Genomic DNA, 14,770 nt, shown 5'->3' with positions numbered 1-14,770 from the left:
CTGGGATTACAGGCATGAGCCACTGTGTCTGGCCTTGGTTCTCCCTTTTTTTTTTTTTTTTTTTTTTGAGACAGAGTCTCGCTCTGTCGCCCAGGCTGGAGTGCAGCGGCACAATCTCAGCTCACTGCGAGCTCCGCCTCCTGGGTTCCCACCATTCTTCTGCCTCAGCCTCCCGATTAGCTGGGACTACACCCAGCTACAGGTGCCCGCCACCACGCCCAGCTAATTTTTTGTATTTTTAGTAGACACGGGGTTTCACCGTGTTAGCCAGGATGGTCTCAATCTCCTGACCTTGTGATCTGCCTGACTTGGCCTCCCAAAGTGCTGGGATTACAGGCTTGAGCCACCACACCCAACTGGTTCTCCCTTCTGTAGCCTCCCAAACTCATCTCCCGTTTTCAGGAAGGATGAGTTGGGTAAATAAAAGTAGCCCATTTGGGTACTTTTCTAAATTAAAAAATTTAATGAAACAGAGCTTCTGGGTGAAAGATACAGAAAAGCTGCCATAAAATGTAAAAAACATGCACCAGCTTGTATGGTCCAGTCTGGCTAGGATGCCCCAGCTCACATCCTGGTTAGTGAAAGGAAAGCTTTCATTCCTATCTCATGAACTTGCCATTCTGGAGTTTTAGCCGTTATAAAAAGCAATGGAATCAGCCTTAGTCAGGACATTCTGCTTCTGGCAGAACAGCGGCTGCAGTCACCCATGTCAGTGGGCGTGAGCACTGGCAGCCTCAGTGTTTCCTGCCACAGACTTCAGGGCTTCTCCAGTGCCATCAATAGGATTTGTTGTTGCAACCTCACTTAGGGTCAGTTTGTGTTCAAAATATACATGTATTTTTTGAGAGAATCTTGCTGTGTCGCCCAGGCTGAAGTGCAGTGGCACAACCTTGGCTCAATGCAAGCTCTGCCTCCCAGGTTCGTGCCATTCTCCTGCCTCAGCCTCCCGAGTAGTTGGGATTACAGGCGCCCGCCACCTCGCCCGGCTACTTTTGTGTATTTTTTAGTAGAGACAGGATTTCACCATGTTAGCCAGGATGGTCTCAATCTCCTGACCTCGTGATCTGCCCGTCTCGGCCTCCCAAAGTGCTGGGATTAGAGGCGTGAGCCACCACGCTGGCCTTTTTTTTTTTTTTTTGAGATGGAGTCTTGCTTTGTCACCCAGGCTGGAGTGCAGTGGTGTGATGTCCGCTCACTGCAAGCTCCGCCTCCCAGGTTCACACCATTCTCCTGCCTCAGCCTCCCAAGTAGCTGGGACTACAGGCACCCGCCACCACGCCTGGCTAATTTTTTGTATTTTTAGTAGAGACGGGGTTTCACTGTGTTTGCCAGGATGGTCTCGATCTCCTGACCTAGCGATCCACCCGCCTTGGCCTCCCAAAGTGCTGGGATTACAGGCATGAACCACTGCTCCCAGCCAGTCGGCCTTATTTTTTATTTTATATTTTTTTGAGACAGAGTCTCTCTCTGTCACCCAGGATGGAGTACAATGGCGCAGTCTCGGCTCACTGCAAGCTCCGCCTCCCGGGTTCACACCATTCTCCTGCCTCAGCCTCCTGAGTAGCTGGGACTACAGGTGCCCACCGCCACGCCCGGCTAATTTTGTGTATTTTTTTTTAGTAGAGATAGGGTTTCACCGTTGTTAGCCAAATGGTCTTGATCTCCTGACCTCGTGATCTGCCTGCCTCAGCCTTCCAAAGCGCTGGTATTACAGACGTGAGGCACCCTGCCTGGCCATTTTTTTTTTTTTTTCTGAGACGAAGTTTCGCTCTTACTGCCCAGGCTGGAGTGCAGAGGTGCGATCTTGGCTCACTGCAACCTCTGCCTCCCAGGTTCAATCAATTCTCCTGCCTCGTTCTCCCCAGTAGCTGGGATTACAGGCACAGGTGCACCACACCTGGCTTTTTTTTTTTTTTTTTTTTTTTTTTTTGAGATGGAGTGTGGCTCTTGTTGCTGAGGTTGGAGTATAATGGCATGATCTTGGCTCACTGCAACCTCCGCTTCCCAGGTTCAAGCCATTCTCCTGCCTCAGCTTCCCTAGTTGCTGGGATTACAAGCATGTGCCACCATGTCTGGCTAATTTTGTATTTTTAGTAGAGACAGGATTTCTCCATGTTGGTCAGACTGGTCTCGAACTCCCAACTTCAGGTGATCCTCCTGCCTTGGTCGCCCAAAGTTCTGGGATTATAGTGTGAGCCAATGGGCCTAGCCTAATTTTTGTATTCTTTTTTATTTTTTTTAATTTAAATTTAAATTTTTTTTTGAGAAGGAGTCTTGCTCTATTGCCCAGGCTGGAGTGCAGTGGTGCAGTCTTGGCTCACTGCAAGTCCCGCCTCCCGGGTTCATGCCATTCTCCTGCCTCAGCCTCCAGAGTAGCTGGGACTACAGGTGCCCACAGTGCTGGGATTACAGGCATGAGCCAGCATGCCTGGCCAATTTTTGTATTCTTAGTAGAAATGGGGTTTTACCATGTTGGCCAGGCTGTTCTTGAACTTTTTTTTTTTTTTTAAAGAGATGGTGTCTTGCTCTGTCGCCCAGGCTGGAGTGCAGTGACATGAGCTCAGCTCACTGCAAGCTCTGCCTCCCAGGTTCAAACGATTCTCGTGCCTCAGCCTCCTGAGTAGCTGGGATTACAGGCACGCACCACCACACCCAGCTAATTTTTTGTATTTTTAGTAAAGACAGGGTTTTACACATTGGCCAGGATGGTCTCAAGCTCCTGATCTCGTTATCCATCTGCCTCGGCCTCCCAGCGTGCTGGGATTACAGGCGTGAGCCACCGTGCCTGGCCCTAATTTTGTACTTTTAGTAAAGATGGCGTTTTACCATGTTGGCCAGGCTGCTCTTGAACTCCTGATTTCAAGTGATCCTCCTCTCTCAGCCTCCCAGCATGTTGGGATTACAGGCGTAAGTCACCACACCTGGCCCAATTCAGTGATTGGTAGTCAATTTATAGAGTTATGTAGCTGTCAGTACAATTCCGTTTTAGAATATTTCCATCATCCCTAAAAGATTCCTGAAGAGGCTGGGCACAGACCCCATCTCTACAGAAAAATAAAAAAATCAGCCAGGCGTGGTGGCATGCAGCTGTGGTCCCAGCTACTTGGGAGGTGGAGGTAAGAGTATCACTTACATCTGGAAGGTTGAGGCTGCAGTAAGCTGTGATTGTGCCACGCACTCCAGCCTGGGTGACAGAGGGAGACCCTGTCTCAAAAAAAGAAAGTTCCTCATTACCTTTATCATCACTCCCTGTTCCCTCCTCTCCTAGCCCTGGGCAACCTAGTCTTCTGTCTCCAAAGATGAGTCTTTTTTTTTTTTTTTTAGACACAGTTTTGTTTTTTTTTTTTTTTTTTTTTTTTTTTTTTTTTTTTTGAGACGGAGTCTCGCTCTGTCGCCCAGGCTGGAGTGCAGTGGCCGGATCTCAGCTCACTGCAAGCTCCGCCTCCCGGTTTACGCCATTCTCTCGCCTCAGCCTCCCAGAGTAGCTGGGACGACAGGCGCCCGCCACCTCGCCGGCTAATTTTTGGTATTTTTTTAGTAGAGACGGGGTTTCACCATGTTAGCCAGGATGGTCTTGATCTCCTGACCTCGTGATCCGCCCGTCTCGGCCTCCCAAAGTGCTGGGATTACAGGCTTGAGCCACCGCGCCCGGCCACAGTTTTGTTTTTGTTGCCCAGGCTGGAGTGCAATGGCATGATCTCGGCTCACCGCAACCTCTGCCTCTTGGGTTCAAGTGATTCTCTGTCTCAGCCTCCCAAAAGTATCTGGGATTATAGGCATGCGCCACTACACCCGGCTAATTTTGTGTTTTTAGTAGAGATGGGGTGTCTCCATGTTGGTGAGGCTGGTCTCGAACTCCCGACCTCAGGTGATCCACCCACCTTGGCCTCCCAAAGTGCTGGGATTACAGGTGTGAGCCACCGTGCCTGGCCTCTAGACATTTCTTAGAAGTGAAATCCTACAGTGTGTACCTTTGGAGTGTGACTTCCTTCACTTAGTGTGATGTTTTGCTGTTCGTTTGTGTCGTGGTCTATCTGTGTCTTTCCGTGGCTGAGCAGTGCTCTGGGTGGGGGCTGCTGGCTGCGATCACCTGCATCGCTCGCTCTCGATTGGGGTTCTAATGAGTAATTCAGCCGTGAACATTCACGTGCAGATCGTCGTGTGCATGTGTTTTCATTTCTCTTGGGTAGATCGCTAGGAATGGAATTGCTGAACCCTATGGTAAGTTTATGTTTAACTTTCTGAGGAGCTGACAAGCTGTTTCTAAAGCAGCTGCACCGTGTGACCATTTTACCTTCCGGCTACAATGCTGAGGAGGCCTTCAGTCTCTCCAGTCCTTGCCAACACTTGTGCCTGTCTTTTTTGTTGCACTCATGCTGGTGGGTGTGAATTAGAATCTCCCAGTGACTAAAAATGTTGGGTCCCTCTCTTCATGTGAGTTTTAGCCATTCTTGCATCTGCTTTGTTGAATGTCTGTTCAAGTCTTTTGCCCATTTTTAAAAATTAAAAAAGAAACTTTTTTTTTTTTTTGAGACTTTTGGTCTTCTACCCCCAGGCTGGAGTGCAATGGCGCGATGTTGGCTCACTGCAACCTCTGCCTCCCGGGTTCAAGCGATTCTCCTGCCTCAGCCTCCCAAGTAGCTGGAATTACAGGCACAAGCTACCACACCTGGCTAATTTTTTTTTTTTTTCTTTGAGACGGAGTTTCGCTCTTGTTGCCCAGGCTGGAGTGCAATGGCACAATCTTGGCTCACTGCAACCTCCGCCTTCTGGGTTCAAGCGATTCTCCTGCCTCAGCTTCCCAAGTAGCTGGAATTACAGGCACAAGCTACCATACCTGGCTAATTTTTTTTTTTTTTTTCTTTTTTTTGAGACGGAGTTTCGCTCTTGTTGCCCAGGCTGGAGTGCAATGGCACAATCTTGGCTCACTGCAACCTCCGCCTTCTGGGTTCAAGTGATTCTCCTGCCTCAGCCTCCCGAGTAGCTAGAACTGCAGGCACACACCACCACGCCTGGTTAATTTTGTATTTTTAGTAGAGACAGGGTTTCTCCATGTTGGTCAGGCTGGTCTCAAATTACCAACCTCAGGTGATCCACCCGCCTCGGCCTCCCAAAGTGCTGGGATTACAGGCGTGAGCCACCACGCTCGGCCGTAACTTTTGTATTTTCAGTAGAGATGGGGTTTTACCATGTTGGCCAGGCTGATCTCGAACTCCTGACCTCAAGTGATCTGCCTGCCTTGGCTTCCCAGAGTGCTGGGACTACTGGCATGAGCCACCACACCTGGCCTTTTCACTCTCTTGATAGTGTCCTTTGATGCATAAAAATTTTTAGTTTTTAGTTTTTTGTTTTTTTTTTTTTTTTTTTTTTTGAGACGGAGTCTCGCTCTGCCGCCCAGGCTGGAGTGCAGTGGCCGGGTCTCAGCTCACTGCAACCTCCGCCTCCCGGGTTTACGCCATTCTCCTGCCTCAGCCTCCCAAGCAGCTGGGACTACAGGCGCCCGCCATGTCGCCCGGCTAGTTTTTTGTATTTTTTAGTAGAGACGGGGTTTCACCATGTTAGCCAGGATGGTCTCGATCTCCTGACCTCGTGATCCGCCCGTCTCGGCCTCCCAAAGTGCTGGGATTACAGGCTTGAGCCACCGCGCCCGGCCAAAAATTTTTAGTTTTTTTTTTTTTTTTTTTTGAGACGGAGTCTTGCTCTGCCACCCAGGCTGGAGTGCAGTGGCCGGATCTCAGCTCACTGCAAGCTCCGCCTCCCGGGTTTACGCCATTCTCCTGCCTCAGCCTCCCGAGTAGCTGGGACTACAGGCGCCCGCCTCGTCGCCCGGCTAGTTTTTTTTTTTTTTTTTTTTTTTTTTTTTTTTTGAGATGGAGTCTCGCTCTGTCGCCCAGGCTGGAGTGCAGTGGCCAAATCTCAGCTCACTGCAAGCTCCGTCTCCTGGGTTTACGCCATTCTCCTGCCTCAGCCTCCCGAGTAGCTGGGACTACAGGCGCCCGCCACCTCACCCGGCTAGTTTTTTGTATTTTTTAGTAGAGACGGGTTTCACCGTATTAGCCAGGATGGTCTCTATCTCCTGACCTCGTGATCCGCCCGTCTCGGCCTCCCAAAGTGCTGGGATTACAGGCTTGAGCCACCGCGCCCGGCCTTTTTTAGTTTTAATGAAGCCTATTTTTTCTTTCCTGTGCTTTTTTTTTTTTTTTTTTTTTGGAGACAGAGTCTTGCTTTGTCATCCATGCTGGAGAATGCAGTGGCGTGATCTCAGCTCACTGCAACCTCAACCTCCTGGGTTTAAGCGATTCTCCTGCCTCGGTCTCCCAAGTAGCTGGGATTACAGGTGCAGGCCACCATGTCTGGCTAATTTATGTATTTTTAGTAGAGCTAGGGTTTTGCCATATTGGTCTGACTGGTCTCGAACTCCTGACCTCAGGGATCCACCCGCCTCAGCCTCCCAAAGTGCTGGAATTACAGGCGTGAGCCACTGCACTCGGCTTCCTGTGCTTTTGTATCAAAGAAACTTTCCAGATCCAATGTCATGAACATTTTTCCCTGTTTTTTTTTTTTTTCTCTAAGTGTTTTATAGTTTTAGCTCTTATGTTTAGGTCTTTGATTCATTTTGAGTTCATTTTTGTGCATGATGTAAAGATCCAACTTCATGCTGGGTGCAGTGGCTCACACCTGTAATCCCAGCACTTTCAGAGGCTGAGACAGGAGGATTACTTGAGGCCTAGAGTTCAAGGCCAGCCTGGGCAACGTAGCCAGACCCCATCTCTACAAAAACAGGGGTGGGGTTCAACTTTATTTTTTTATTTTTATTTTTTTGAGATGGAGTCTCGCTCTGTCGCCCAGGCTGGAGTGCAGTGGCACAGTCTCAACTCACTGCAGCTTCCCCCTCCTGGGTTCAAGCAGTTCTCCTGCCTCAGCCTCCCAAGTAGCTGGAACTCTAGGCGCCCACCACCACGCTCGGCTAATTTCTGTATTTTTAGTAGAGACGGGGTTTCACCATATTAGCCAGACTGGTCTCGGTCTCCTGACCTTGTGATCCACCTGCCTCGGCCTCCCAAAGTGCTGGGATTACAGGCTTGAGCCACCGCGCCCGGCCTATTTTTCTGTTTTTGTTTTTGTTTTTTTTTTGAGACGGAGTCTGGCTCTGTCACCCGGGCTGGAGTGCAGTGGCCGGATCTCAGCTCACTGCAAGCTCCGCCTCCCGGGTTTACGCCATTCACCTGCCTCAGCCTCCCGAGTAGCTGGGACTACAGGCGCCCGCCACCTCGCCCGGCTCATTTTTTTTTTTTTTGTATTTTTTAGTAGAGACGGGGTTTCACTGTTAGCCAGGATGGTCTCGATCTCCTGACCTCGTGATCCGCCCGTCTCGGCCTCCCAAAGTGCTGGGATTATAGGCTTGAGCCACCGCGCCCGGCCTGTTTTTTTTTTTTCTTTTTTTTTGAGATGGACTTTCGCTGTCTCCAGGCTGCTGGATTGCAGTGTTGCGATCTCAGCTCACTGCAACCTCCACCTCCTGGTTCAAACAATTCTCTTGCCTCAGCCTCCTGAGTAGCTGGGATTACAGGCACACGCCACCACACCCAGCTAATTTTTTGTATTTTTGGTAGAGACAGGGTTTCACATGTTGGCCAGGATGGTCTCAATCTCCTGACATTGTTACCTGCCCACCTCGGCCTCCCAAAGTGCTGGGATTACAGGTGTGAGCCACCACCCCTGGCCAACTTCATTCTTTTGGTTTTTGGTTTTAGGGCGTAAAGTTTATCACTTGAGTCCTTGAATGAAAGGAAGTATAAACCCTAATGAGTATGGAGTGTGGACTGTCTAGATGCCACCTGGTCTAGGGAGGGATTTCTTCCTGAACAGAAGGTGCCAGAACACACGTTCTTAACGCCCAGGTGTCCGGCTTGTTCCTTTCTGAAGCTTAGCACTGGGCAGTGTTGTCCCACCCCTTGTGTTCAGGAAGAACATTACTCATCCGCGTGAGGAAGAAGCCACCGTCCTCGCTGGGTGACCTCACAGGCAGGTTCCACGGAGCAGAGAAGTAGGTCGTGTTGGACCTGATCGTTCCTGGAAAGCAGACATGGCCTGTGGAGTCTAGTCTGGTTTTCTCTTTCAGTTATCTATGATTTCCTGGCTGTGGATGACATAAATGGGGACAGGATCCAAGATGTTCTCTTTCTTTATAAAAACACCAACAGCAGCAACAGTTTCAACCGATCCTGTGTGGATGAAGGTAATTTCATTTTATGTGAAAAAGAAGGAGCTCCCTGTAGAAGGAGGAGTCGTCGTTTTCGGTAACCCTCTCACTTTCATAGTGTTTGGGGGAAACAGATGGTGCTGTTTCTGGAACCCATCTCGTCACCCTTCCTGGCAGGACCAGAAAGAGGCCAGGAAGCCCAGCCCCAGCACCGCCCTGGCCACTGAGCCCCGGTGGGGTCAGCATTAGAGCCCCGGGAGCCTGCAAGATAAAGGGGATCCACCTGGGAGGGAGGGGCTGTGGCCTAGGAGAGGTGTGAGGAAGATAGGCCTGGCAGAGCACATGCTGGGGCTGACCGGCCCGCCTGCCTGGAGGCTGCAACAGTGAGGTGCCGGTGTCTCTCCCCACAGGCTTTTCCTCTCCCTGCACCTTTGCCGCTGCTGTGTCGGGGGCCAACGGCAGCACGCTCTGGGAGAGACCTGTGGCCCAAGACGTGGCCCTGGTGGAGTGTGCTGTGCCCCAGCCAAGAGGCAGTGAGGCACCCTCTGCCTGCATCCTTGTGGGCAGACCCGGTTCTTTCATTGCAGTCGACTCCTTCACAGGTAGGCCAGCCAGGCAGCGGGGTTCTCACTGAGGGCCAATGCCAGCAGGCCCCAATGAGGCTCAGCCCTGTGATCTTGAGGGTGGCTGGATGGGAAGGAAGGTTATGGGGAGAACCTCCAAGTGAGGGTGCAAGCCTATGGAAGTCATACACCTCGGCTGCCTTCAACTGCACTGTCTGTTACTTCCCGTTACACTTTGCTGGTGGGCTGTAACACACGGGCAGTCCGATGCCACCTGCTACGCGGTAGCAGAGAGGAGTGGCTTGGCCGCCGGCTGTTCCTGGGTGTCAGTGGTGGCAGTGCCCAAGGCGAGCCCAGAACATGAACCTGCACTCAGCCCATCAGGGAAGATTGGGGCCTGTCTGTGCCCCTAAGCCTGAGGGTGCAGGTCTCCGAGCCCCAGCAGAGCCGGCTGCATGGAAGCACAAGGGAAAGAATGTATGGTGTGCAGGGCCGTGTGAGTGTGTGTGGGCTCCTTGCACCTCATCACGGTCTGGAGGAATTCTGTGCCTAGATTTGGTGAATGTTCACATTTCCCTTACAAGTTGTCATTTTAAGGATATGGAGAAGAATAAGGAGCAGGCTGGAAATATTTTAAGAATCAAGATGGCCGGGCGTGGTGGCTCAAGCCTGTAATCCCAGCACTTTGGGAGGCCGAGACGGGCGGATCACGAGGTCAGGAGATCGAGACCATCCTGGCTAACACGGTGAAACCCCGTCTCTACTAAAAAATACAAAAAAACGAGCGGGGCGAGGTGGCAGCGCCTGTAGTCCCAGCTACTCGGGAGGCTGAGGCAGGAGAATGACGTAAACCCGGGAGGCGGAGCTTGCAGTGAGCAGAGATCCGGCCACTGCACTCCAGACTGGGCGACAGAGCGAGACTCCGTCTCAAAAAAAAAAAAAATACAAAAATAAAGAATCAAGGATCTGTCTTAAAAAAAGGTTTGGATGAGATTGTATGTGTGTAAGGAGTTGCTTTGGGACCTGTGGTCAGTAGGTCTGCCTCCGAGCACACACCTCCATTCTTGCCTTCTATGTAGAGGGCAGAGGAAGGAGCCACTCAGCCAGGGCCTGCATGGCACCAAGGGGACGCCTGCAACCCCAGCAGGAGGCAGGGGCTTCTAGAGGTGGGTGAGGTCAGGCTTCATCCACTCGGGCAGGAGGGTCAGCATTGTCCTTAGATGTTCCAGGACACACAGATAGGAGAAAAGGAAGGGGGAACTCTGCAGTTCCCAGGAATGAGGCTGTCATCGTTTGGCGTGTTGCCACCGAGTCTCCATACACCGGCAGGACGTGGGTCCACCACCTCCGTGTGCTGCTCCTTTACAAGCACAGGAGTGCTGCCCTCCCCTCTTGTTGGCATCTCTGCTCTGAGTGTGCGGCGAGCCATGGGGTCACGAGGGTGATGCCTCAACAGGAACCTGCCTGTCGCAGGCCGTGCAGTTGCCAGGCTGCTGTTGAAGGGAACTCAGGGCCACGTTGCGTGACCGTGTGCTTGATTTTAGGGGAAACCCTGTGGAACCATAGCAGCAGCTTCAGCAGGAATGCGTCCATCCTGAGCCCTCTGCTGCAGGTGCCTGATGTAGACAGCGATGGGGCCCCAGACCTGCTGGTTTTCACCCAGGAGCAGGAGGAGGTACAGCCAAGCCTGGCTCTCCTCCCAAGTCACCAAGGCCACCTGCCACACGGCCCTCCTCTGCCTCCCCATCTGCTGCCACTTCCCAGACAGGATTTGGGTCACCACTTGTCGGGGACTCTCCCAGAGCCCCACGTTCCCAACTCCCATAGACCCAGCATACGGAGGGGGCTCCACCTGTACCAGGTAGCTCTGGGGCCTCCCCAAGAACAGTGGAGCACACACTTCCCGCTTGTGCTGTTACAGTGTTGGGGGTGAAGCTCTGAGGGCTGGGAGCGTCTGCGAGCACTGAGGCTGCCTCCTGTGCCCCACACTTGGAGGCACGAACCAGTGTCAGACTCTCTGATGTCAGCACCCCTTTCCTCAAACCCAAGAGCCTGTGGGCCCCTTACCCTTCCACGTCTCCTGTGGTAGAGTGCCCCGCCCCCAGGCTCAGCTCCCTCTCTTCCTAGGGCTCTGTGTCATTGCAGGTTAGTGGCCACCTCTACTCAGGCAGCACCGGGCACCAGATTGGCCTCAGAGGCAGCCTTGGTGTGGACGGAGAAAGTGGCTTCCTCCTTCACGTCACCAGGACGGGTGCCCACTACATCCTCTTTCCCTGTGGTACGTTGTTTCTGCCACGTCCCTGGCTGGCCTCACTCACGGAGCATGACTGCGCTGCGGCTCCTCAGGTCCTGCTTCTGCTCTCGAGGTGTTGGAGTCAGGAAGCCCAGGGGCCTGGCTCCATATGACACCACGTGCTCCTGGTCCGGGTTCACAGCGTGACCCTGGTGACCTCAGGCCCTCCTGTGTTTTGAACAGCAAGCTCCCTCTGCGGCTGCTCTGTGAAGGGTCTCTACGAGAAGGTGACCGGGAGGGACGGCCCATTCAAGAATGACCCGCACTGGGAGAGCATGCTCAATGCCAGCACCCGCAGGATGCTGTCCCACAGGTGGGTCTGGGTCGCCGCCTTTCTGCACGCAGAGCGCCCAGCCCCCGGCTCCGCGCCCCTGCCTCGCTGTGGGGACAGTCTGTGGAGCCCGGAGCGGCCCCTCCCCTGCCTCGCTGTGGGGACAGTCTGTGGAGCCCGGAGCGGCCTGGGGATGCTGGGAGGTCACCCTGTGTTCAGCTGTGAGAAACGGTCAAACAAGCCGAGTGACGAGCGAAGAGAAGAAAGGTTCCCGGCGCTGGGCCTGTGGTTGTCTCCGTGGAAAGTGGGGGTCTTCTTTCTCTTTTCAAGCTGTAGAACTGAGAAACAGGAGTTATGGGGGCCTGAGAGGAGCACCCTGAGACAGGCGGTGCCAGGGCCTCCACTGGGTGTCTGAGGCCGCCCCAGGGACCCGGCGCCCCTTTCTCCCACTCTCCTGTCTAGCTCGGGAGCAGTGCGCTACCTGATGCATGTCCCCGGGAGCACCGGCGCAGATGTGCTCCTTGTGGGCTCAGAGGGCTTCGTGCTGCTGGACCGGCAGGAGCTGACACCCCGCTGGACGCCCAAGGCAGCGCATGTCCTGAGGTACGAGGTCTACCCAAGGAGCCGTGCAGGTGCTGCACCCCTCCCCAGCACCCTGGGCACGTCCCACTGGCTGGTGAGGAGACCGCCCTGGGGGTGGGGCCGGAGGCCGTGTGCTGCTGCCAGGGCCTCTTGCCTGTCTTTGGTGCTGCCTCTTGCCCCAGACTTCAGCTCCGTGTCCTGGGCTGTGGTCCAGATGTGGCCATGGGAGACTGAGGGCAGACCTGTTCCTGGGTGCATCCTTCATCTCAGTCTCCTCACGGAGACCCCTCGTGAGTGCTTCCTCCATATTGTTCCAGAAAACCCATCTTCGGCCACTATAAACCAGACACCTTGGCTGTAGTCGTTGAAAACGGAACTGGTACCAACAGACAGGTTCGCCGTTCTTCCTTCGGAGGTGGCACCTTTGTTCGTAGCTGAGGGTAGACTGGTCTGAAAGCAGACGGGGCTGCGGCCCAGGAGGCTGCTGCCCTCAGAGCCGCTGAGAAGGTTCTGGCTCCCTGAGAGCATCTGCCTCCAGGGCTGGTGTGGCTGGGGGCACGTGCAAGCCTTGAGGTCTTCCCGGTAGCCCCGACGTTGGCCCCCACAGCGTCCCCTCCCTCCCCAGATCCTGTTCCTGGACCTTGGCACTGGAGCTGTCTTGTGTAGCCTAGCCCTCCCGAGCCTCCCTGGGGGTCCACTGTCCGCCAGCCTGCCGACCGCAGACCACCGCTCCGCCTTCTTCTTCTGGGGCCTCCACGAGCTGGGCAGCACCAGTGAGACGGTACGGGAGCCGCCTTTGGAGCAGCCGTGCTGGGAACCAGGGCCAGAGACCCAGCCTTGGGCTCCACCTGGGAGTGCCCAGAAGCTAATTGGTGCCTGGGCGACCTCAAATAAATTGAAGTCCAGTGACAGTCAGTCAGGATGAGGTGGTGCAAGCTGAGGGAAAGTGACCTTAGAGGAGTCCAGGGAGAAGGGGCTGATGGCCTTCGGTGTATAGGGGAGCACACAGCCATGCCCTGAAGGGAGTGGCCGCTGGCAAGGACCAGGGTCAGGACCAGGTTGGGCGGGAGGACCTGGGAGGTGGCCACAGAGCTGGGGCTGGCATGTGGGGGACCCAGATAGGGCCCCTAGTGAACGCAGAGCTCCAGGCGTGGTCACTCAGACAGCAGTGCCTGTGGGAGTGCCCAGTGAGGGGCGTGGGGCCCACTGCTGGTTCTTGCTCCAGGAGACGGGGGAGGCCCGGCATAGCCTGTACATGTTCCACCCCACCCTGCCCCGTGTGCTGCTGGAGCTGGCCAATGTCTCTACCCACATTGTCGCCTTCGATGGTGAGTGCGGCCTTGGCCAGGGACCCGGGTGTTCCGCGGGGTCTGTCCTGGCTTGTCCCGAGCCGCCCTGACAGCTGTGTCCCCTACCCTGCAGCTGTCCTGTTTGAGCCAAGCCGCCACGCTGCCTACATCCTCCTGACAGGCCCAGCAGACTCAGAGGCACCCGGACTGGTCTCTGTGATCAAGCACAAGGTGCGGGACCTCGTCCCAAGCAGCAGGGTGGTCCACCTGGGTGAGGGTGAGCCAGACAGTGATCAGGCCATCAGGGACCGGTTCTCCCAGCTGCGGTACCGGAGGGAGGCGTAGAGGCACGCCAGCCAGAGCCTGTGGGAGAGACTCCGCCTGCTGACACTAAACATCCTGGGAAGTGGGCCCCTTCCTGGGTCTCCGCACTGACTCCCCCACTCCTGACCCTGGTGATGGTTGCCACTGGGCAGCAGCGGCCTTACCAGTCCTCCATGATTGCACCCAGGGACGTGCATGGGTGAGGGGACACCCTGGGCCTCGCTCCCGCCCAGCGTCCTCCCTGAGTCCCCACACAGGGCCCCACTCTGCACCTCACCAGGGTCCCGCTCACACCAGGCAGCCTTCATAGTGGTCTCCTTGGGCCACCTTGGGCAGAACTGGGTCATGCAGCACCCCATCCTTACCCAGTGCCCTCTCCTTGCCAGCTTCTCCCCAGGCCAGCGCGTAGAAGGAGACAGGGTGTCCCCAGGACAGGCCGTCCCCCACCCCATCCTGTAGAAGTCCGTTCCCCTTTTCCCTCCTGTGCTCCATCCCCCAAGGAGTCATGGAACTCAGGGTACTGGGTCCTGGGGCAGCCTCGGGGCCTCAGCAGGAACCTGAGACAGCTCCAGCTTCCCAGCCCTTCCAGGAGCTGCAGGGGGATCCTCTAGCGTTGGGGGTGTGACTTGGTTCCTTTGTCCAGGCCCTATGAGGACGCTCCCAGCAGGATAGCTGAGCCCACGGCTGCTCACAGGTGTCCTTAGTGGAGTTGCAGCCGTGTGCTGGCTGCACGTGCTGTGAATATCCCGAGGGCCTGGCTGTGGGATGCGTGTTTGGGTCAGTCTGTGCCCTCTCAGTAGACACTGGAGCTGCTCGATCCCTGAAGAGGCCCCGTGCCCCCAGGCATGGCAGGCACCTCACCTCTCCCTTTCCGGTGCTCACACGCCCCGCCGTGTCACCTGATGCAGGACTCACCTCTGTGCCTTGCTGCTCCTGAGGCCCAAGGGCAGCTGTGGTGCTCTGTGCTGCTGGGGCCACCCAGGCCACAGAGCCTGAGCTTCGTAGCCAAAGCAGCCTGATGACCCACCCACCAAGGAAGAAAGCAGAATAAACATTTTTGCCTGAAAAACCCCCCGGTGGTCAGGCTGAGCCTAGCGTGTGCGCGTCTGCCTGTCTCTCTGCTCCCTAAGTAGTCAAATGGATTTGTTCCTGGAGGAGTGACCAGGAATTTGCTGGCCATCCTGAGTCAGGGTGGGGAGGACTGCCAAGGAGGCGAGCACCCCCACCCAGACCTGCTCAGTCAGA

The 14,770-nt window shown here is 54.8% G+C and overlaps 1 protein-coding gene across 6 annotated transcripts in view; it reads left to right on the top strand.

Annotated features, from left to right (window-relative positions):
* Nucleotides 1-14,770, top strand: part of FAM234A (family with sequence similarity 234 member A) — a 46,081-nt gene that overhangs the window by 28,778 nt on the left and 2,533 nt on the right. For 5 of the 6 annotated variants that reach the window (XM_033236436.1, XM_033236434.1, XM_033236438.1 and 2 more), the window contains 10 exons: nucleotides 8,123-8,239; nucleotides 8,614-8,805; nucleotides 10,311-10,441; nucleotides 10,912-11,044; nucleotides 11,243-11,372; nucleotides 11,793-11,933; nucleotides 12,230-12,305; nucleotides 12,538-12,693; nucleotides 13,138-13,240; nucleotides 13,335-14,619. In XM_033236436.1, the coding sequence (XP_033092327.1) occupies nucleotides 8,123-8,239; nucleotides 8,614-8,805; nucleotides 10,311-10,441; nucleotides 10,912-11,044; nucleotides 11,243-11,372; nucleotides 11,793-11,933; nucleotides 12,230-12,305; nucleotides 12,538-12,693; nucleotides 13,138-13,240; nucleotides 13,335-13,546 (1,391 nt within the window). In that variant the 3' untranslated portion in view covers nucleotides 13,547-14,619. Of the gene's footprint in view, nucleotides 1-8,122; nucleotides 8,240-8,613; nucleotides 8,806-10,310; nucleotides 10,442-10,911; nucleotides 11,045-11,242; nucleotides 11,373-11,792; nucleotides 11,934-12,229; nucleotides 12,306-12,537; nucleotides 12,694-13,137; nucleotides 13,241-13,334; nucleotides 14,620-14,770 lie in introns of those variants that run through there. The other variant, XM_033236439.1, reaches the window with a different exon arrangement.

Source organism: Trachypithecus francoisi, unplaced genomic scaffold, assembly GCF_009764315.1.
Source record: "Trachypithecus francoisi isolate TF-2019V2 unplaced genomic scaffold, Tfra_2.0 Lachesis_group15, whole genome shotgun sequence".
In the NCBI taxonomy this organism is placed as follows: domain Eukaryota; kingdom Metazoa; phylum Chordata; class Mammalia; order Primates; family Cercopithecidae; genus Trachypithecus; species Trachypithecus francoisi.
The sequence above is the reverse complement of the archived record's forward strand: the minus strand, read 5'-3'. Positions and strand labels throughout refer to the sequence as shown.